Here is a 20,930-nt window from a genome sequence, read left to right as displayed (position 1 = left end):
AAGGGAGCCATGCAACCACTCTGCTGGAGCATCTCTTCAGAGGACAATGTGCACACCTCACCTCCAGGAGAGATCTGCTCTTGTCACTCCAGGGTTGTCTGCACAACACTGGCTCTGACAGCAAAGCCGCAGCACAGAGCAGTGCTGCTGTGTCCCTGGAAATAGGTGAAGTGGGACAGTAAAGACCTGAGGGAGGGGAGGGCACAGGCGAGCCACAGCCAGGGAGGCAGACGTAACTGGTCCTAGAGGAAAGCCTTCTGGCTTGCTCTCAGGCAGCAACTGAGTAGCTGTCACAACTAGCAGGCAGAATACTTGCTGCTGCCTGATGCTATGTCTAGCATTTGGCACAGTCCCTGCTGTAGAAGGAGTGGCGGGCCGCTTCCTGCAGCCCGGCTCCCAGCCGCCTGACTAGCTAGCTTATACCCCAAAATAATTACATGGAAATTGTATTCATTTGAACACTGCCTGGCCCGTTATATCTAGCCCTTTCTTGGCTAACTCTCACATTTGCTTTAACCCATATCTAGTAATCTGTGTATCACCATGGGGTCGTGGCTTACCGGGAAGCTTCTAACCTATGTCCATCTTGGGCCGGAGCTTCATGGCGTCTGCCTGACTCTGCTTTCTTTCTCCCAGAATTCTGTTCTGTTTACTCCACCCACCTAAGGGCTGGCCTGTCAAAAGGCCAAGGCAGTTTCTTTATTTGACCAATGAAAGTAACACATAGACAGAAGACCCTCCTACATCATTTCCCCTTTTTCTGATTAAACAAAACGGTAGGCTTTAACTTTAACATAGTAAAATTACATAAAACAAAACAGTTATCAAGCAAGAATTACAACTACAATATTTAGATCTATTTTATCTTTTACCATAACAAAGGAAAACTATAACCATCTATCTGTTCTTCAACTCCATCAAAGACTCCAGAAGGATATAATATTACCTAATTAAACAATAAATAAGCAACTTCCAAACTCTAGAAATGACAGAGACATCTCACTGCCTGGACAGTCACCCAATGTTCTTTTGAACCATTGGGGCATCCATCTTCAGCCTACAGGCCCATAGTATCCAGCACACTTTTCGATGAAGCAGGAAATTTCAAAGACAGTTCAGTCACTTTCTTTTGTATCCTGCAGAATGTCTCACAGACTCTTTCATGAATCAGGAACCCAGAAAGATCATCTCACCTTTAGGCAAGTTCAGCAGTCCTCTCTCTGTGGGTTCTTTGTGTCCAGTTTATGCAACAGTCCATGCAAGAGCAGTTTCTTGCCCAAATGGCTAACCAACTTCATAAGGAGCCTCTTCAATGCCCATCTTCCTCTTGAAGTAGATTGGTGCTGCCAGGATCAGACGTGTCTCATTGTCATGAACAGCCCTAAGTTATTAAAACATTAAATGCCATATTCTGTAGTCTTTGAAAGATATGAAGAATGCCTATCTGAAAAAAATCTATGCACATGTAGAAAATCTAACTAACATGACTACAAGCTTGACTATTATCAATGATTATCCTAATTATACATTGCATTTTTAAATGAACTACACAATCACAATACCTTAATCAAGATCAGAAAAACATATACATATAACAAAATTGACCTTAAATTTCTATCAATAAGGCAAAATTTATATCAATACAAATTATTCATATATATATATATATATATATATCATATTCCCCTTTAAATGTAAAAGAACATTTATAAACAATATCTGGGAATATGGACATAGATATTTCTCTCCAAACTTCTTCCTACTGTATAGGGGTGCTGTTAATCAGGTCTTTCATGGTATAACCTGTGTGCTAGGTTCTTCTCAGTCAGCAGTTAAGTGAAGTAATTTTTTGAGGGTGTTTACAGCAACCTTTCAGGAGGGCGTGGTCCATCATACCATATTGGGATGGAAGCAATCCATAGGGTCTCATCCTCTGTGAAAACAAAAGAAGACCCTTTTATATATAAGCATCATATTTTTAGACCCAAATTCTGAGGTCATAATACCCTTATGATATCCATTCTGGTTTAGCTTGGCAGCCCATATAATGAAATGTCTCTTTATACTTAGCTCCTTTCCAGTCAAAAAATTCAAAGAAAATACAATATATAGAATCCAAACTCTCTGTGAATTTTCTATTTTTATGTGGCTTATTTTTCTTTATTTCTTTTAATTTATAACTATCTGTACTCTGTCTCTTTAAAGACTTTACCCTTTTTTAATGCATTAACTTTAGTCTCTATATTCTTTTTCTTCTCTCTCCCAAGCCTACGTATGTCTAACACTATGACCCATTTAGAGGTCTTTTATGTCTTAATCTGTCCTATTGCATTGCCTGTAACATTTTTACTGTCCAGAAATATTTTTGCTTTGTGCTTTTAAGTCGCTAGACACTTAAGAATCTAAGCTGTGACATTCCTAGGTCAAAAACAGGTACTGCAGGTTTGCCCCGCCCAGTCAAACATGGCGGAGCGGCTTGTGCCTCTGAATCAGTTGTGCCTCTGAGCTGCGGAGCGGCAGGCTGTTCTGGATGTTGGCTCCACCTCTCTCCAATTTCAAAATGATGAATGCACTATATTCTACTATGTCTGGGGTCACCAGGTAGGAGCCACACTCAGCACTTTAACTCTGAGACTGAGCATGCAGCATAGAAACTCTTTCTATCTGAGTTACAGCCAAATCTGCCATGCAGAGCACTGCGCAGCCTGGAAACATCTCTCTCCCAGGTGCAGGCGGGGAGCGCTGAGCCATTGGCATGATCTCAGAGTACTTTCTTCCTGATCCCGAGCAGGTCCAGAAATGCACCGCATGGCGGCAGGGCCCAGGAAGCCACGTTTTAAAACCGCACAGCTTGTTTCCTGCTACAGCTGCTGAGTCAGGGAAATTTCTCTGTAGCACACTGCCAACAAACAGCAAAAAGTTATGTTAAATTCATTCTCTCTCTCTCTCTCTCTCTCTCTCTCTCTCTCTCTCTCTCTCTCTCTCCTTTTTAAGCCCTCTCAGGTTTTTAAGTGGATTTAGCCGACCACATTGGGGTGACAATTTAGTGGTATGGGAGAATTGTCTGTATTCTGTCAATCATGTTTTAAATAAATGCTGATTGGCCAGGCAGGAAGTATAGGTGGGCCAACCAGACAGGAAGTAGAGGCTGGGCCATGAGAACAGGAGAATTCTAGGAAGGAGGAAGCCCATTCCTCCCATTCCAGCCCCGACCACCGAAAGGCAAGATGTAACCTGCCCGACTGAGAAAGGTACTGAGTCATGTGGCTAACATAGATAAGAATAATGGGTTAATATAAGCTACAAGAGCTAATAAGAAGACTGAGCTAATGGGCAATCAGTTTATAATTAATGCAGACTCTCTGTGTGATTTTCTTTGGGGCTTGCTGGCTGTGGGGTACTGGGTGGGATAGAAACCCCAATGAGCAGCCCCTCATGTTACACCCTGCCAGTGCACGTCCTACAGCATACGCTACAGCTTATCATACAATACAGAGCTCAGCAGTCCCACGGAAAGTGCTAGCCACCAGTTAGCCATGTTGAGGCCACATGAGCCAGGTCGACTAGCAGATTGTGTGACCTCCTCTCCATTTACCTACATGTTTAGTGTTCTTTAGGGCCCCAGAGACTGTGACTGTGCCTGGCAGGCAGTCAGTGCTTAAACACACTTTCTGAATGAATCAATCAGTCAGCAACTGTCCTTGCCATCCTTTGAGAGTATGACTCCTGGGGCTCTGGGGGTTGAAGGTGCCTCTGTGTTAGTGAACCCCAAGTAGCTGCACAAGATGCCCCCTCTACAAGCACTTTCCAATCGGCAGCTCTCAGGGCACCCCTGTGACGCAGAGGCAGGGTCTGGCTGGGTTGGGCCAGCGATCCTTGCCGTGGGTTGCAAGTTCACTGATGCAAATGTTATTTTCCTTGTTGGCTGTACTGACCCTCCTGGTCCTTGTGCTTGACAGCACAATTGCTCCATACAGGACCAGCACTCTGGGGTTCTGTAGCTGACAGCACAGAGATGGATGCTGTGGTGTAAAGAACTCAGGGTTGTATGACAATAACCTGCAAGGGACAAGCATGAGGTGGAGCTGGCAGGCATGCTGTGAGGCCCAGCAGGCAACCAGAGTAATGGAGGGTGAGCCTGATTCCTGCCTTCGTCCTGTCCCCCCAGGAGCTGCCAGAGCATGACAAGCTTGTTCAGTGGCACCGTGTCGCCCAGCAAGGATGGGACTTCCTCTCTCCCTAGGAGGCAGAACTCATTGGCCAAGCCACCACTCCGTGCCCTCTATGATCTGCTCATCGCGCCCATGGAAGGGGTAAGTGCCTCCTGGGGCATGAGGCTCCTTGATATCAGAATATATCATTTACTTGTCAGTGCCCATGCGTGTCCCCCTAGAGTACTCAATGGACATGGACACACATTCTTGGCTGGCTGCTCATAGCCAAGGTCCTGGGCATCAAGTTGACAGGTCTGAGTTTGCACTTAGCTCTGCTCTATGCAGGCTGAATGCATTCAGCCTCAGTGCCCTCATGTGTTCCTTATCTGGTCTAGGGGCCATGAGACGTGTGCACGTCAGCACTAGGAAGTGAATGTCTCCTACCTGACCTAATCCTAGATGTTCATCCTGATGACCTAAACCAGTCCCTTGCTCTTCCCCTATCTCCAGCAGAACCAGTCAGTGCCCAGTTTTAAAGACACCACACAGACCACCTTGCACTCTGGCGTGCGTGCACAAGCCACCCTGAGCTTGGCATACCCTTCTTAATTTAGACAATGCTCTTTGATGGAACAGGGAACTTGGTGGATCTGAAAGTATAGGGGCCTTATTGCAGGCAGGGCCACCACAGGCAGTGGGTCTGTCTGGAGGCAGGAGCACCCCTCAGCAGCTCTCTTTGCACCAGTATCTGCAGAGGCGCTGTGTATCCTGAGGCCACAGCTTATGTATCATTCCTCCATCCCCAGGGCCCCCCTCTGGCCTACCAGTTGTGGGGTGGCTGTTCTGCTTGCTGGTGCCCTGTGGTCTCTGCCCTTTCCTCACAAGTGACCCTGGCCACAACACTTGATATCTTTTCTTTGTAAGAAGTGAGGACTATTTGCAGGGCGTGTCTGGTTAGCACAGGGATAAAGGGAACGTACTCAAAAGTGTTGGGGCTACAGGCAGGAACTGTTACCTGGCCAGGGAAACAGCTGTGTCCAAGATTCCTCCCTCAAGATCCCATCAGCCTTTCCCAGCTGCAGCTTTCTGGATACAATTATTTCTGGAAAGGCTGGGACCCTTTCCACCATGCTCTTCCCTGTCCCTTCTTATCTTTACCCACTCCACATTGCCCTGGTAAGGCTCTGGCTTTGCTGATTGGGGAAGCCTTGTGTTTCTCTCCTGCCTCCTACTGCCACCAGAATTCCTTTGTAATCCTGCTTCCCCACTCCCCATTCTTCACTTGCTTGAGCCTCCGCAATCCTTTACTCCTAGCTGTTTGTCTTGTATTTCTGCTCCATCGATGCTGAGTTGTTAGTTGGGGAGAAGGGGTGTAGTAATAGAGGCGTCGGCGGGGCTGCGTCCCCAGCACCCCGCCCGCACGGCTAGCTTTACCCGAAATAATTACACGGACACTGTATTCATTTAAACACTGCTTTGGCCCATTCCTATCTAGCCTCTTCTAGGCTAATTCTCACATCCCGATCAACCCATCTCTAATAATCTGTGAGCACTGGTCTTACCGGGAAGATTCTAGCCTAAGTCCATCCTGGGTTGGAGCTTCATAGCGTGCGTCTTCCCTGGAGCAGGTAGCATGGCGTCTCTCCTGCGTCTGCTCCCGAGAGCAGAGCTGTGGAGTCTGACTTCACTTCCTCTTCCTCCCGGCATTCTGTTCTGTTTACTCCACCTACCTATGTCCTAACCAATGAAATGGGCCAAAGCAGTTCCTTTTATTTTAACCAATGACCTTCCTCCATCAAAGGGGGAAGATGACTGTGATCTCTACCTGGTAGGCTCCCTCCCAAAGCCCTGTCCTGTCCTCAGCACAGCACAGTGGGCACAGAATGGGCTAAGGCTTCTAGGGAGGGAACTCCCAACAGCAGAGCCATGTGAGTGGACACATTATCATCCAGGAAACATGGCTGCTGTCTTTGTGCTCGTGGCCCAGGTCCTATGGCATGGGTGGAGTTAGCAGAGCCCCTGTGACCCCTCAGCATGCTGCATTTGCTCTGCAGAGCTTCCAGCATGCTCACACTCCTCTGTTCCAGTGGATCAGACTCACAGGCGCTGCTATAACAAGGAAAATGTTGCAGGATAGCGGTGGCCTATAGGATGACATCTGGCCCAGCCTGACTGGGCTTCAACAGTGGAGGCTCAAGAGGACTTCACAGGCCCCAGCTGGAATCTGGTAAAATGATTCCTATGACTCCGGAGCCCAAAGCTTGGATCAGTTTTGTGTGCGGCACAGTTTTGTGTGGGGTCACCTGAGTCCCATGTTCCCTGGATCTCACTGACCAGCATCCCATCCTAGGTCAGGGACCTGTCAGCCCTGCCACTGAGATCTGGCTTGGGATTTGGTGTGCATGAGGCCTAGATGCCGGCAGCCCTACTGTCTCTGCGAGCACACACTCATTCCCTGGGCCATGCGGCTGCTCATTTAGCTCCTCTTGGGAAATGGTTCAGGAAGCAGACAAGAAATAACCCAGTGGTTTCAGTTTCCTACCTTCTCTCGATTTAGCTAGATTATAAAAGGAAACAAGCCCTTGTTGATTTGGAGGCTGCTCGTTCATTTCTGATTTTTGCCGGAGATTGTTCGTTCATTCCCAGCAGCTCAGAACTGAAATAATCACACAGAAGTCTTTATTAATTGCAATTCTGTTTGGCCAATAGCTTGAGCATATTTCTGGTTAACTCATATATCTTAAATTAACCCATTAATCTGCATATCGCCGCATGGCTGTGGCTTACCGGCAAGGTTCCTGTGGGCTCCAGTGGAGGCATCTATCTCCTGTAGGCAGCTACATGGCTTCTCTGTTTCTTTTAGCCTGGCTCTACTCTGTTAAGCCATTGGCCAAAAGCAGCTTCTTTATTAACCAGTGATATTCACAGCATAGAGAGGGGAATCCCACATCAAGCCCTGGGGTTTGTAGAGCCTGGACTTCCCACTAGGCACATGCCACTTTGGGTTGGCGAGCACTTCTGCCACACTCAGCCAGGTCCCCTGGCAGTAGGCAACTGGGTCAGAAGAACACATTCACTCCTGAGGGTACAGCCTGTCAACCTCACCAAGTCAGACTGAGGCAGGCAGAGTGCTGGACCCAGGAGACCGGTGTCGGTAGAAGACCTGCCCCACTGCAGCAGCTTCCCATCTCTCCTCCTCCTCACTTCCTCCCATGCTTCTCAAATGCAGAGTCTTGCTCTGTAGTGCAGGCTCACCTTGAACTCACGACAGTCCTCCTGTCCTACCCTTCCAGAGTATCAGGATTATGGGTATGCATCGCACAGTGTGCTTGGTCGTCTTCACAGCTGCCTTTTCTCTTTGAGTCACAGCCTCACTTTTTCATCAGGGTCCTTTTGGAAAGGCCACCTCTGTGTCTTCATGCTGTGGCTTGCTCACAGACCTCCCCAGGTCCTCGCTCTAAGTTCTGTCAGGAGGGATGCTGCCTCTCTGACCTCTTCTCATCTCTGGAGGCCATAAATGGAGACAGCACCTTAGGAGCCCCACCCTGGGAAGCTGCACCAACACCTAAACATCACAAAATTTCCTGGACTACTGGTACCCTGACCCCAAGTCTTCCATCCTGGCTCTTGAGTGTCTAGCCTTGTGCTCATCAAAATGGGGGGCTCACCAGGCTCGTGGAGTCCTTGCTGCTAAGGAGGGTCATTGCATGTACTCCTCAATCCTGGCACCACCACAGCCTCCCCACTCTATTCTTGGGGATGCCTCTGGGACAGTTGCCTCTGCATTCAGTCTATGCTTCCAGGACAAACACCTGGATCTATGACAGTTGCTGTTTCTTTGGGTTTCATTCCCCTTTAGGCTAGTGACTCTCGTCTCTCACCTCAGGTCACTGGCAGACCTTGACAGACTGTCCCTCTGAGACAGGCACACTTATTAACACGTCTACAAGGTAGCATCGCCAATACCCATAGCCTACAAACCTGCCCTGACAGTTGACCAAAGTGACCCTGGGTCATGAGCTGCCTACCCTGAGTCAGCCCTTGTGCTTACTCCGCAGGGCCTGATGCATTCAAGTGGCCCTGTGGGCCGGCACCGGCAGCTGGTCCTGGTTCTGGAGGGGGAGCTCTACCTTGTCCCCTTTGCTCTCCTGAAGGGCAGTGCCTCCAACGAGTACCTATACGAGCGCTTCACCCTCATCGCTGTGCCTGCTCTTCGCTCGCTTGGTACACACTCCAAGGTAATATCTGCCCCACTCTGGGGCCATCTGCCTGGCCATCTGCCCAATCCCACCCCCGCCGTTGTATCCTGAAGAAAGGGTGGGATTAGCAACCGGGCCCAGGGCACAATTCATATGAGATAGTTTCTGCCTCAGTGGTTTTGAAGATCTCAATTTTTAGTTTGTTGTTAAATTCTAACTTTCTTGAGTCAGATTCAGTTCAGGGGGAAGGAAAGAAATTCTGAAGTCTCATTGGCTAACTCCAGGTTGCAGATGGGATGTGGGCTGGTGTCCTCAACATTGCCTGGCTCACACAGCACGCTAGGCAACTGGGTGATGATGCCAGCTTCCAGAAGCCTTCACTCTGTTGGCAACAGGGAACTGTCCTGGCGTCTGACGGAGCAGGTGGCACTGGGTCACGAAGATGCTGAAAACTTAGGGTGAAGGGTGTTATCAAGGACACCAGATGCCCTGCTGACAGTGCTGTTTCCTTCCCTTATAGTGTCACCTGAGGAAGACCCCACCCACATATTCCAGCTCCACTGCCATGGCCGCGGTCATAGGCAACCCCAAGCTCCCATCAGCAGTAATGGACAGGTGGCTGTGGGGTCCGATGCCTTCTGCAGAGGAGGAAGCATACATGGTATCAGAGCTTCTGGGCTGTCAGCCCCTTGTGGGCAGTATGGCCACCAAGGAGAGGGTCATGAGCGCACTGACCCAGGCTGAGTGTGTCCACTTTGCTACCCATGTCTCTTGGAAACTATCAGCCTTAGTCCTCACGCCCAACATGGAGGGCAACCCTCCTGGCAGCAAGAGCTCCTTCGGTCACCCCTACACGATCCCCGAGTCACTGCGGGTGCAAGATGACGCAAGCGATGGAGAAAGCATCTCAGACTGCCCACCACTGCGGGAGCTGCTCCTCTCAGCTGCTGACCTCCTGGACCTGCGGCTGTCTGTGAAGCTGGTGGTGCTCAGCTCTTCCCAGGAGGCCAATAGCCGAGTCACAGCAGATGGCTTGGTGGCCCTGACACGGGCCTTCCTAGCTGCTGGTGCACAGTGTGTACTGGTGGCTCTGTGGCCAGTGCCAGTAGCAGCTTCTAAGATGTTTATTCATGCCTTCTACTCATCCCTGCTGAATGGCCTAAAGGCCAGTGCCTCTCTAGGTGAGGCCATGAAGGCAGTGCAAAGCAGCAAGGCCTTCTCACACCCCTCCAACTGGGCAGGTAGGCAGCTGAAACCTATCGGTGGGCCCTGGGTGGTCCTCCCAGTCTCATTCTGCAGTTGGGGGAGGGCAGGACGCAGGCTCTGAGTGCCAAAGCCCTCATACAAAGCACCTGGAGGCACCATTGCCACCCTCAGTGTGAATGCCTGGCTCTCGGGGTTAGTGGACAGTGGGTGTCTGTCATAGTGACGCCTGACTTTAAAACCCTGTGACCCTTGATCTGGTCTCTGGACGATGTAGACAAGACTGCGTACTGTGTAGAGCTCACCAGCCCTTCTGCAGTTCTGTGTCCCTGGCAGGTATTGTGGCTCCTTCAGGGCAGCCCTTACCATCCACCAAGGCAACACAAGGCTACGGCATGGCTGTGCCACTGAACTTCTGGTGCTCTGGTAGGGCAGGTGTTCCAGTGACCCATGGCCCCTTGAGATCACACCTGTCCTGTCCATACTCCACAGCATCTATGTAGAAGGCCAGGCCCACTGCCTGGCCCTTCATTCCTACAGGGGCTCCCTGCCCTGTGCTGGTTTCCTGGGTGGAGTGTACTTGTTTAAAAGTGGCGTTCATTTGTTTTTCTTTATGCACAACCCAGGCAGGCAAAGGAACTAAGGGTTCAGGAAGGAGATGGATTGGCTTCTGTTGCTTAGCTGGTTTTGGTCTTTCGTGCTAGCTCAGGTTGCTCCTTCTGAACTGGAGGAACAACACCTCTACCCCTCTGGTTGCTGGTTCTGCCCCAGGTTCTCTCTCCCACAGGGCCTCTTGACAAAGAAGTTTCAGAGTGCCCAGGCTAGTGGCTGGTCTGGAGGCACCTTCCTGGCACTCATTGAGACAGCCAGGTGGTGTGGGTGTCCAAGAGGCCAGGGACTGAGAGTACACCCAGCAGCACCCAGCTGAGCACTTGGGAGGAAATGATCAGGGAAGCAGTACTGTCCCCTAAGGTCCCTCTGTGCCGTCCTCAGGTTTCACACTTGTCGGGAGTGATGTAAAGCTGAACAGCCCCTCCTCGCTCATCGGCCAGGCCCTCACAGAGATCCTGCAGCACCCAGAGCGGGCACGGGATGCCCTACGAGTGCTGCTGCACCTGGTAAGGGCTGATGGGACCCTTGGGGAACCCGAGCAAGGTGCCAGTGAGAACCAGCTGGGGCAGCACGAGATGGGGAACCCAGCGCAAGGCATGGTTAACCAGATCCAACTGCCCGGTTTCTTACCTGAAGGAAAGCAAAATGCTGATACTTCAAGGTCCCTGGGAGGGTATCGGGAATGAGTCCCAGGAGTGCAGGAAGACTTGGCAGCTTACAGACCAACTCAGGAAAGGATTGAGTGTGCCCTTGGCCAGCCCAGTTTTCATGAGACCATAAGGCATCTGCACAGCAGGCGTTGTAAGTTAAGACAGCTACACAGAAGGGACAGCTAGAAGGACCAGGGGTTAAAGTCTGACCCAGACTACAAAAGACCCCAAAACAAAAGTCACACTAAATTTGTCCCATCTTTCTCCTTTGCTGAAAGCATGGAGAACAGTTCCCAGTCATTCCCAAACCAGCCCTGGCCCAGGCTGGGATCCATGTAGCATGAACACACAATGGTCTGTGGTTACCTCACAGGCCTAGAGCAAGCACCAGATTAGAAGCTCCTGCAGAAGACCTGCTACATGAGCTGGGAGTAGGCTGCAGTCCAGGTGGACAGACCTCTTATCTCATGGGGAAGAATCAAACTAGGCCCTCCAGACCTACACCCTGGGCCTGGTAGCTCCCTTCGCATATCCATTCTTCAAGCTTGGGTCTGTGTGGAGGTTCTGAACCTTAGGGAGTCAGCATTACTGTACCTAAGGGAGCCTAGTCCCGCTGTGAGCAGCCACACCCCAGACCCAAAGGATGCTGAGAGATTGACATCCTATGGCTACAGCCCTGGGCCCTTTCAAGTTCCCCGCCACGTTCAAAGCACTCCTTCCATGTCACTGCACACTTCTCTTAGGCAGCAGTGCCTTTTCCCCACACTCCTCTGTCCAGCCTGGCTTCTTGGGGGCCCTATGAGGCCTCAAGATACAAGAGTGTTTACTGCTTTCCTCCATCCATGGTTAGTAATCACCAGAGCCACACACCAGGCTCCATCCATGGTTAGTAACCACCAAGCCACACACCAGGCTCCATCCGTGGCTAGTAACCACAGCCACACACCAGGCTTCATCCGTGGTTAGTAACCACCAAGCCACACACCAGGCTCCATCCGTGGTTAGTAACCACCACAGCCACACACCAGGCTTCATCCGTGGTTAATAACCCCACAGCCACACACCAGGCTCCATCCGTGATTAGTAATCACCACAACCATGCACTAGGCTCCATCCTTGGTTAGTAACCACAGCCACACACCAGGCTCCATCCGTGGTTAGTAACCACCACAGCCACACACCAGGCTCCCATGCCATACTTTCTTGTAAAGTGCCTCTTTCTCCTGCAGGAAGCCATATGCCTCCAAGACTTTGTCCTGTGGCATCTCAGGACAAAGCCAGGTGTCCACTGGAAGTGACTTGACAAGCCAATCAGGGAGCAATGCTGTTGACATGTGCATTTTCTGGGTAAATCCCAGAGTTCTGCAGAAAATGAGAGTTGGAAGGGCTGGGCACTGTTTTCTGCAATTTGCTGTTGTGTCTGTAGAGTGAAGAAGGGCAGACTTCTCCTTTGCCCTAGCCATAGAGCTCCGATGACCAGATCCTGACCATCATACCCTCCTATGCCTAAGGCCCAGTGAGCTCTATGTCCTTAGTCCTTAGGTAAAATGGGCTTTCTGGGCCGCAGCAGTCAGCACTGCACTGACTTCCCCCAAAGCACCAGGAAGAGGAACAGAGCTGACCTGGCTCTCTAACTGTCTGTTCCCCACCAGGTGGAGAAGTCCCTGCAGCGCATCCAGAATGGGCAGCGCAATGCCATGTACACATCTCAGCAGAGTGTGGAGAACAAAGTGGGTGGCATCCCCGGATGGCAGGCCCTCCTCACTGCTGTGGGCTTCCGGCTGGACCCTGCTGCCAGCGGCCTGCCGGCAGCTGTCTTCTTTCCAACCTCAGACCCAGGCGAGAGGCTGCAGCAATGCAGCGGCACTCTCCAGGCCCTGCTGGGTAAGCTGCTGTGGGCAAAGGTGGGGGGTAACACAGAAGGGGCCGTGAGTCACAAGAATGCTAGACCTGGCTGGGCAGTGGTGGCACACACCTTTAATCCCAGCATTCAGGAGGCAGAAGTAGGTGGATTTCTGTGAGGTTGAGGCCAGCCTGGTCTGCAGAGAAAGTTCCAGGACAGCTGGGGCTGATATAGAGAAACCCTAGTAAAAAAAAAAAAAAATAAACGCAGCTAGAATTATCTCCATAAGCAGCAGAATCCCAAACAGGCACTGATGCTTGGCTGGTGCCTGCCTCACCCAGTCTCCCTGTGTACAGTGGTCACCTAGGCTTTGTTCCCCTCGGTTCCGTTCAGTGGTCCTGGGTTACAGATCAGCAGCTGCCATGCTTCTGGCAAAACTACAGACCAACTAGGGTGACACAGAGGTGGACCACTGGGGACCAGGGCATTCTGAAAACATCACTATGGGAGAGTGAAATGCAGGGTCGGGGTCCCTCTTCTCTGGAGGTCACATGCTTCTGTCCTAAGCCACACAGGGACATGTCTCTGGCTGGGCCACCCTCTGGCAAACTGCCCTCAGCACTGAACATCTGAAACTCTTTCCCCTGGAGTGCCAAGACTGACTGAGTAACATCTGCTCCTCTGTCCTGATTCAGGTCTGCCCAGCCCGGCCCTCCAAGCACTGTGCAAGCTCATCACAGCCTCGGAAACTGGAGAGCAGCTTATTAGCCGGGTAAGTAAAGCCAGGCTGGACAGACCCAACAGGAGTACAGAGTGTGGCTTCCCTGCCGTAGGGAACGGCACCTCTGAATAGGCAGTCTACAGACAGGTTCTTGACAGGTTCTAGGGGCCATGTATCTCTAGAACCCTCCATTCACCCTGCCACCTCACCCAGCTTTCTCAGCTAACTGACCAGCAGGCGTTGAGCCAGGCCCTGAGCACAGCACTGAGGGCAAAGCAAGGCAGCTTTTGAAGAAGAGGCTACTCTGAAGAAATGTGGGTGGGATTCAGGGATTATGAGAATTTTGATCAGGATCCCGTGGCTTCTATGTCCCTCTGACTTTCCTTCCTCGGGTCCAGTGTGTGTGGGAGGACCTAAGGATGGCATGCAAGGGCGCATAGTGCTTTCCTGGCCATGCTGGAGGCTGTAACTTGATACAGTAGTGCATGTTGCCCTGAGGTATATAAGCCAGTCTTGGCCATGAGTCAATATGGGTTCCCTATGTGAACTTCACCAGGGTAGACATCCTCTATGGCTCCTGGAGACTACTCTGCCCTGGGGCTGTTAGCAGTCAGGGACCTGACTTCCTTGAGTTCTTGCTGGTATATAATTAGCATGCCTCATCTGCTTGCTGTATAGAATATTGCATGTTAAAATATCCAGAATGCAGCTCTGTGTTCTCCAGACAAGAATGCAGAACATGAGGCCGGGAGCCTTAAAGTGTGCCAGCTCTTTACGACTCTTGCTTTCATGGAACAAAGTGACTCTGGGTCTGCTCACTGTGGGCCCCAGAACAGCTGGATGCTGGCTGAGGCACAGCTGCTTCTCCTTGTGTCCCCTGCTGCCTCTCGCTCCTCTCCCTGGTCAGAGCCAGGTTGGTGCGGTGCAGTGCTTCCTACAGCAGCGATCAGCTTGTGTGCATAACTGCTATGCTTGAATCTAAACTCTCTTCTCTCTCTCTCTCTCTCTCTCTCTCTCTCTCTCTCTCTCTCTCTCTCTCTCTCTCATACTCTGCTGGCTGAAGGCTGTTAAAAATATGGTGGGAATGGTGAGTACAACTTTAAATAGCAACTGCTGTCAGGTGAGCACCTTGCCCGCCCATCCCAGTGCCCTGCAGCTCTGAGATCACTGGCTGTGCACATGCACGCTGGCACAGAGCTCTGGGCTGGGGTTGTCCCCTCCTCTGCTCTGGCTACCCCTTTCCTGTTCAACTCTGTCCTTGATTTGACCTCTGAGGTTCCACTACAGCAGCAGGGACAGAAGCAATGACAGACGTAGGAAGAACAGTCGCACTCCAGAAGCAGACTTCGCAGTGACACTTAAGTGGGTCACCCGAGCTCTTCCATGAACTTGAGGTTACAAGATGTAGTGTTCAAATCTTCCTAAAGATGGTCTAACCAAGTACATAATCTAAAACAGAGGGAGCCAACCCCAGTTCCCCTCCCCCAACTCCACAGCCTCTCCTCTGCTTCGTGGAAGGCAGAGACTGAAGCAGAGTTGGGGCCCCAGGAGGCTCCCCACCTTTACCCCTCACACATCCTTGCCCCACTATCCATGACCAGCAGGAGATATGACCACACTGTACAGGGACCTCCAGAGGCAGCAGGTGTCATGAGAGGTCAGCAATACATGGCAGGTGACATAAGGCTTAGGCAGGGTAGGCCAAAGTCTGGCAGGCCTATGCTCACATCTATCTATCCCCCCCTCAGCTCCATCAGGTGCTGGTCCAGCTGCAGGCCTGCGAGAAGGAACAGGACTTTGCCTCAGCTCCCATTCCGGTCTCCCTCAGTGTCCAGCTGTGGCGTCTCCCAGGGTGTCATGAGTTTCTGGCAGCTCTCGGTAGGACCAAGTACCCTGACTAAATTTCAGTTTTCTTTGCTGTTTTCCCTTGGTTTTCTGCTGGGTAAAGCCTAGTTATATAGAAATAGATCAACCAAAGATGCTGATGCTTCAGCCTGCTTCCCTCTATTACAATGTCCTCTAGTCTGTCCTTATGTTCCCAGAACAGACCAAGCTTTCCCACATCTGCAGGGGGCTGCTGGCTGGAGGAAGGACAGTGGCCAGGCCAGGCCTCAGAGACTAGCAGTAAGGGAAGGAGGACTAAGGGCACCACGAGGTTAGGTTAGGGATGTGGGCACACCAGGCCGAGAGCAGGGCCAGGGCCTCCAGGCCAGATGAGGAGGCCTCTGAGTGATGTCAAAGACAGTCTGTAGAGGATGCCGATATGATGCCACTACCACAGAGAACATCGGACATCACTGTACTTGCATCCTTATGCTCTGTCCTGGGCATCTACTCACAGCTGGGGGCTAGCTGCCTGTGTTTTCAGTCATATATTTCTAAGGTAGCAGGCAAACCCACACTTGGTGCTCTCTATGTTCTGGGCTATTTGGTTTTTGTCCTGAATTAAGGCAAATCTGGTGAATTGGTATATACAAATGCCACCAGAAGCAGAAGAGGCAAATGGGAAAAGTTGGCTCCATACCATACGGTTGTCTTCGCTATCAGCTGCCTTCGTGGCAGTGATACTGGAAGGTGCGGCTCCATCTTTTTCTATCATCAAGGCTAAAACTGAGTAGTGTGGTGTGGATAGTCAGCCCTCCCCATCTGTGAATGCCATGTTTCCAACCCCTCTACCAGTTAGATCATGGGGACCAGTTCAGAAGGGAAATAATCCCAGTCCTGGCTCCTCCTGAAGCTGCTTCCACTTGGTGTCCTGTGTGTCTCTAAGCCGGTGCTCAGGAAGACACACACACACACACACACACACACACACACACACACACACACATCTGGTCCCTCCTGGAGGCAGTGTGGGGAGGAGAGCAGTAGTGGCAGGTCTGGTCGTAAGAGTCTTTCCATCCGCATCTGAGTTCCCTCTGTCAACCTAGCACAGGGCTGTCAGTGGTGGGAGCAGCTGACTCCGGACTCCAGGGAACCTCATTCTGAATGGAAGATGTGTCAGAACCCAAACCACAAGTAGCAAGGGAACAAGACCCCTTTTGGTGAATGGCCAGTGGTTCAGTATGAAGCAGTGTGCACTCCAGCCCGTCCTCTAACATCAGGGACCTCATACAAGCTCCCTTTCCTTCCCAACCCCAGTCTCCAGCAGGCTCAGTGATATCTCAAGGAGGAAGTCTGTCTGGTCTCTTCTGGGGACAGTCTTTGGCCACAGTGTCTGGGAGAGTGTTTGCTGGCTGCCTCTGCCATGCTCCTGGGCACATCTGCCTGGAAAGTGAGCAGGTTGTTCTGTGGCTGTGGCTAAGTGTCTAGTCGCACAGAGCCTGACTTCAGGAAAATGGCAGAAGAGCCAGGCAAAATTCCATAGAAGCAGGTAATGCTGTACCCAGTAGCTGTTCTGAGAGAGAAAGCCTGACACCCTGATCACAGCCAACAGGGAAATCCCAACAGCTCTATCTTCACTGGCACCCTGCCATGCTGCCTATGGTGAGAACCACACACAGCACATGGCATCTTCCATGTTCCTCTAGGCTTTGACCTGTGTGAAGTGGGCCAGGAGGAAGTGATCCTGAAGACCGGGAAGCAGGCGAGTCGGCGCACTACCCACTTTGCTCTGCAGTCCTTGCTGTCTCTCTTCGGTAAGCCACTCCCTGTCCCTCTAAAGGACACGAGTGAGGCATGTTTAGTCTGTGTTAGCCTCTTCTGGGGCGGGGCCCACAGAGCTCCTTGATCTGGATCCGGGCAGCAAGCTCTTCAACTTGCCTGAGGCAAACCTAAGAAACACCAAAGTGGGGACAAGGCTGGGGGACAGTGGAGCTGATGGGACATGGCATGGTATCAGGACATGCCTGTCCTACTCCAGGGTCATGTGGGTGCCTGGCCTGATGGCTGCTGTTCCAGGGATAGCTGGATGACAGCCATGGTCTGAGGGCAGCCAAACCAACAGGTCCTGCTGAAGACTGCGTACTGTGACAGGAAGGCTTGAGGGGATGCCAGAGTGAGACAGCATTGTACGCACATCAGGAAAGCAGCAGCAGGAGGGGCTGGGGTGCTGTCCTGGGTACATCATGTTCTAGAGCATCTCCGAGGTGCTTGCTGAGGTGGGGGCTGGGAGACTGGGAGGAGCTCTGTGCCCTGTGGTTACTGCAGGGCAAAAGTACATAGCAGAGGGTATGGGTCCACTGCACACTAGCCTGGCGTAGGAGCTCACTAGTGATATGCACAAGAACAGTAAGGACTAAGGCTAGAGTGGAAGGTGACAGGAGCCGAAAGGGCTGCCCAGGTTGAGAGGCCTGTGGCTCCTGGGTGGGCATGCCCTAGGGTGTTCTACTTCTCGTTCATGAGGACTGGGGCTTAGTTCAAGTTGTACTTATGCAGTGTGTAAGTCTTTACTAGCTCCTAACATCAAGGATGTCTTATGAAGGAAACATCAATCTGTAAAGTTCTAACTGCCCTTTGGCCCGGTTTTTCTCTGCCTAGATTCCACAGAGCTCCCCAAACGCCTCAGCCTGGACAGCTCATCCTCCCTGGAGTCACTGGCATCCGCACAGTCTGTATCCAATGCTCTGCCCCTGGGCTACCAGCACCCTCCTTTCTCTCCCACTGGGGCAGAGAGCATTGCCTCTGATGCCATCTCTGTGTACAGCCTCAGCTCCATTGCCTCCTCCATGAGTTTTGTCTCCAAGCCCGAGGGGGGGTTGGAAGGTGGGGGCCCCCGAGGTCGACAGGACTATGATAAGTCCAAGAGTACCCACCCACAGCGAGCCACCCTGCCACGGCGCCAGCTGTCCCCTCAGGCCAGATGTGGGGGCAACAAGGAAGAAGAAGAATATGAGGGATTCTCTATCATCAGCATGGAACCTCTGGCAACCTACCAAGGTGATGAGAAGGCACGCTTCTCCCCAGAGCCCAAGCAGCCCTGTATCAAGGTGCCAGGTGGAGCAAGGCTTTCAGTCAGCTCCAAAGGAAGTATTAGCACTCCCAATTCCCCCGTGAAGATGACCCTGATCCCCAGCCCGAACTCCCCCTTCCAGAAAGTGGGAAAACTGGCAAGCTCAGACACAGGTGAGTCTGACCAGTCCAGCACAGAGACGGACAGCACAGTGAAGTCCCAGGAAGAGAGCGCCCCAAAGCTCGACCCGCAGGAGCTGGCCCAGAGGATCCTAGAGGAGACTAAAAGCCACCTCCTTGCAGTAGAGCGTCTTCAGAGGAGTGGTGGCCCAGCAGGCAGCACTGAGAGGCATGACCGAGAGGGTGGCATAGGAGCAGCACCCAACAGTACCACAGTCTTCAGAGCTTCAGAAACCAGCGCCTTCAGCAAACCTGTGCTGTCCCATCAGAGGAGCCAGCAGTCGCCCCTCACTGCCAGACCGCAGCCCCCAGCCAGGAGCTCATCACTCCCCAAGGTGAGCAGTCCTGCCACATCAGAGGTGTTGGGCAAGGATGGCCGGAGCTCGCCCAGCAGCAGCCACCCATCACCTGGCCGTGACATCCCAGCCTCCCTGGCAGACCCACCGCTCTTTAGACTCAAGTACCCCAGCTCTCCTTACAGTGCCCACATTTCTAAGTCCCCCCGGAACACATCCCCTGGTTCAGGCCACCAATCCCCTGCGTGCAGCGCGCCATCTCCTGCACTCTCCTACTCCTCAGCTGGCTCTGCTCGCTCTAGTCCAGCTGACGCTCCCGATGAGAAGGTGCAGGCAGTGCATAGCCTCAAGATGCTCTGGCAGAGTGCACCCCAGCCCCCCAGGGGTCCTCGGAAAATATGCCGAGGTGCACCAGGAGCTTTGACATCCAAAAGAGATGTCCTTAGCCTGCTGAACTTGTCCCCTCGACACAGCAAAGAAGAGGGCGGTGCAGACAGACTGGAACTGAAGGAGCTGTCTATGCAGCGGCGTGATGAGATGCCACCCAAAGTCCCCACCAATGGTCACTGGTGCACGGAGACACCAGTGCTGACAGCATCCGGTGGCCTCAGCACAACAGCTACCACCCACCCTCTGAGACTGCCCTTGGCCAATGGTTACAAGTTTTTGTCCCCAGGAAGACTCTTCCCTTCCTCCAAATGTTAAAAATATCTTGGCCCTGACTCAGTGACAGTACAGCCAGAGTCTCGGGGTCCTTTTCTAGTGCAGTCACCCACACAGCCACTGATACCATCTCTCCTCAGACAGGTGGGGTCCCGGGGCAAGGTCACTGCCGTGCCAAAAACCACTGTACTCATGAGTAGCTCCCCTGGGTCAGATTCATCAAAAGCAGGTCTTGCATGGAGTGGGAATGGCCATGCCTTCTTTGCCTCCTTGCTTCTGCTTCTGCTTCTGCCACAGGACCTGCATGAGGAAGGCAGCACCAGCTTTGCTACCAAATCTCTATGCCCACCTTTCCTACAAGAGTACAGACAGCTCTTGGGCTCCCAGGTGCTGGTGGGATAGAGAACATTCGAAGTTAAGTTCTGCACTGATGCATTACCTTAGCCAAAAGGAGAACTATGGTTTTTAAAATGCCAATTCTTTGTGATTAAATTGTAGCCATTTTGGTGAATACCAGAAGTCACAGCCACAATGCAATAACTCGTGTGGAAAGCACTTCCATCCCAGCTGCTCCCCATGAGCTAAGCGTGGGGCCTTTTCACCCCACTGTTGGCCAAACTTGAATTTTCTTTAAAAAAAAAAAATCTGTACTCTTACCCAGGCATTTTAGAACTATGCAATTGTGGTTTAAAACACAACGTTGTGCTTTTAAAACATAACTGACCTTTTTTGTACATGGATAAACACTTGGTTTTATTATCAATAGTACTTTGCATTTATAACTATTATTTTTAAAAGCTCAAGAAATTTTAAATGTCAAATTTTGAATATTCATCCATAAGTAGTAATCAAGTTTTCTTGGGGATATGGTTGAAATTATTCAATTTACTTATTTAAAAAAAAATAAAAGATAGAAAGGAAAAAAAAATGTCCCCTGGCTAGCTAGACCAGAACCACACCCACTTGAGCTGCCTTGCTGCGTTTATTCTCTTCTCCCAACTCAAGCCCAGCAAACCCCTCTCAACATCGCCAGGCCCCACAGCCTGGCTCCTACCAAGTCTGAGTCATTGTGTATGCACTGCGACAGTGGGAGTCGCAACACCACCAGGCCAGGGGCCACTCCACGTTAGCACTGAGAGTCAGGTACTCCTCAATGACCAAGGCCCACCTTACCAGGAGTGGAGGGGTGACATCAGGACCCACGAGAGCACTTCTCAGCTTGAGTAGGATCTGACTTTGGTTTGGTTTCTGGTTGTAGCTTTTTAAAGCAGGGTCTCTAGCCCAAACTAGCCTCTCAGATTTGCGGCAATTCTCCTGCCTCAGCCTTGAGGCCTGCACCACCACACTATGCTATGAACTTACTCTGTAGCCACGGACTGCTACCTCCGCCTCAGTGAGCTCTTTTAAAAACTGACACTGTCGGCTGGCTTCATGTTATTCTAGTGAGTTTGGCCGTAGAGTTCTGCATTTGACCCAACAGCCTTGTTGACCAACACAATAATAAGGTTCTCACGTTTAA

At 51.4% G+C, this 20,930-nt stretch overlaps 1 protein-coding gene across 3 annotated transcripts in view; it reads left to right on the top strand.

The window, feature by feature from the left end:
- Ttc28 (tetratricopeptide repeat domain 28) overlaps positions 1-20,306 on the top strand; it is a 533,351-nt gene extending 513,045 nt beyond the window's left edge. For 2 of the 3 annotated variants that reach the window (XM_075983715.1, XM_075983733.1), the window contains 10 exons: positions 4,169-4,313; positions 8,213-8,392; positions 8,874-9,594; positions 10,550-10,674; positions 12,471-12,702; positions 13,357-13,433; positions 14,446-14,469; positions 15,131-15,260; positions 16,913-17,020; positions 17,862-20,306. In XM_075983715.1, coding sequence (XP_075839830.1) covers positions 4,169-4,313; positions 8,213-8,392; positions 8,874-9,594; positions 10,550-10,674; positions 12,471-12,702; positions 13,357-13,433; positions 14,446-14,469; positions 15,131-15,260; positions 16,913-17,020; positions 17,862-19,453 — 3,334 coding nt within the window. In that variant the 3' untranslated portion in view covers positions 19,454-20,306. The remainder of the gene's footprint in view (positions 1-4,168; positions 4,314-8,212; positions 8,393-8,873; positions 9,595-10,549; positions 10,675-12,470; positions 12,703-13,356; positions 13,434-14,445; positions 14,470-15,130; positions 15,261-16,912; positions 17,021-17,861) is intronic. The other variant, XM_075983723.1, reaches the window with a different exon arrangement.
- Positions 20,307-20,930: the final 624 nt, after the last annotated feature.

The sequence above is a fragment of the Microtus pennsylvanicus genome, chromosome 1 (assembly GCF_037038515.1).
Source record: "Microtus pennsylvanicus isolate mMicPen1 chromosome 1, mMicPen1.hap1, whole genome shotgun sequence".
NCBI lineage: Eukaryota > Metazoa > Chordata > Mammalia > Rodentia > Cricetidae > Microtus > Microtus pennsylvanicus.
This window is presented reverse-complemented; position numbering and strand designations above follow the sequence as displayed.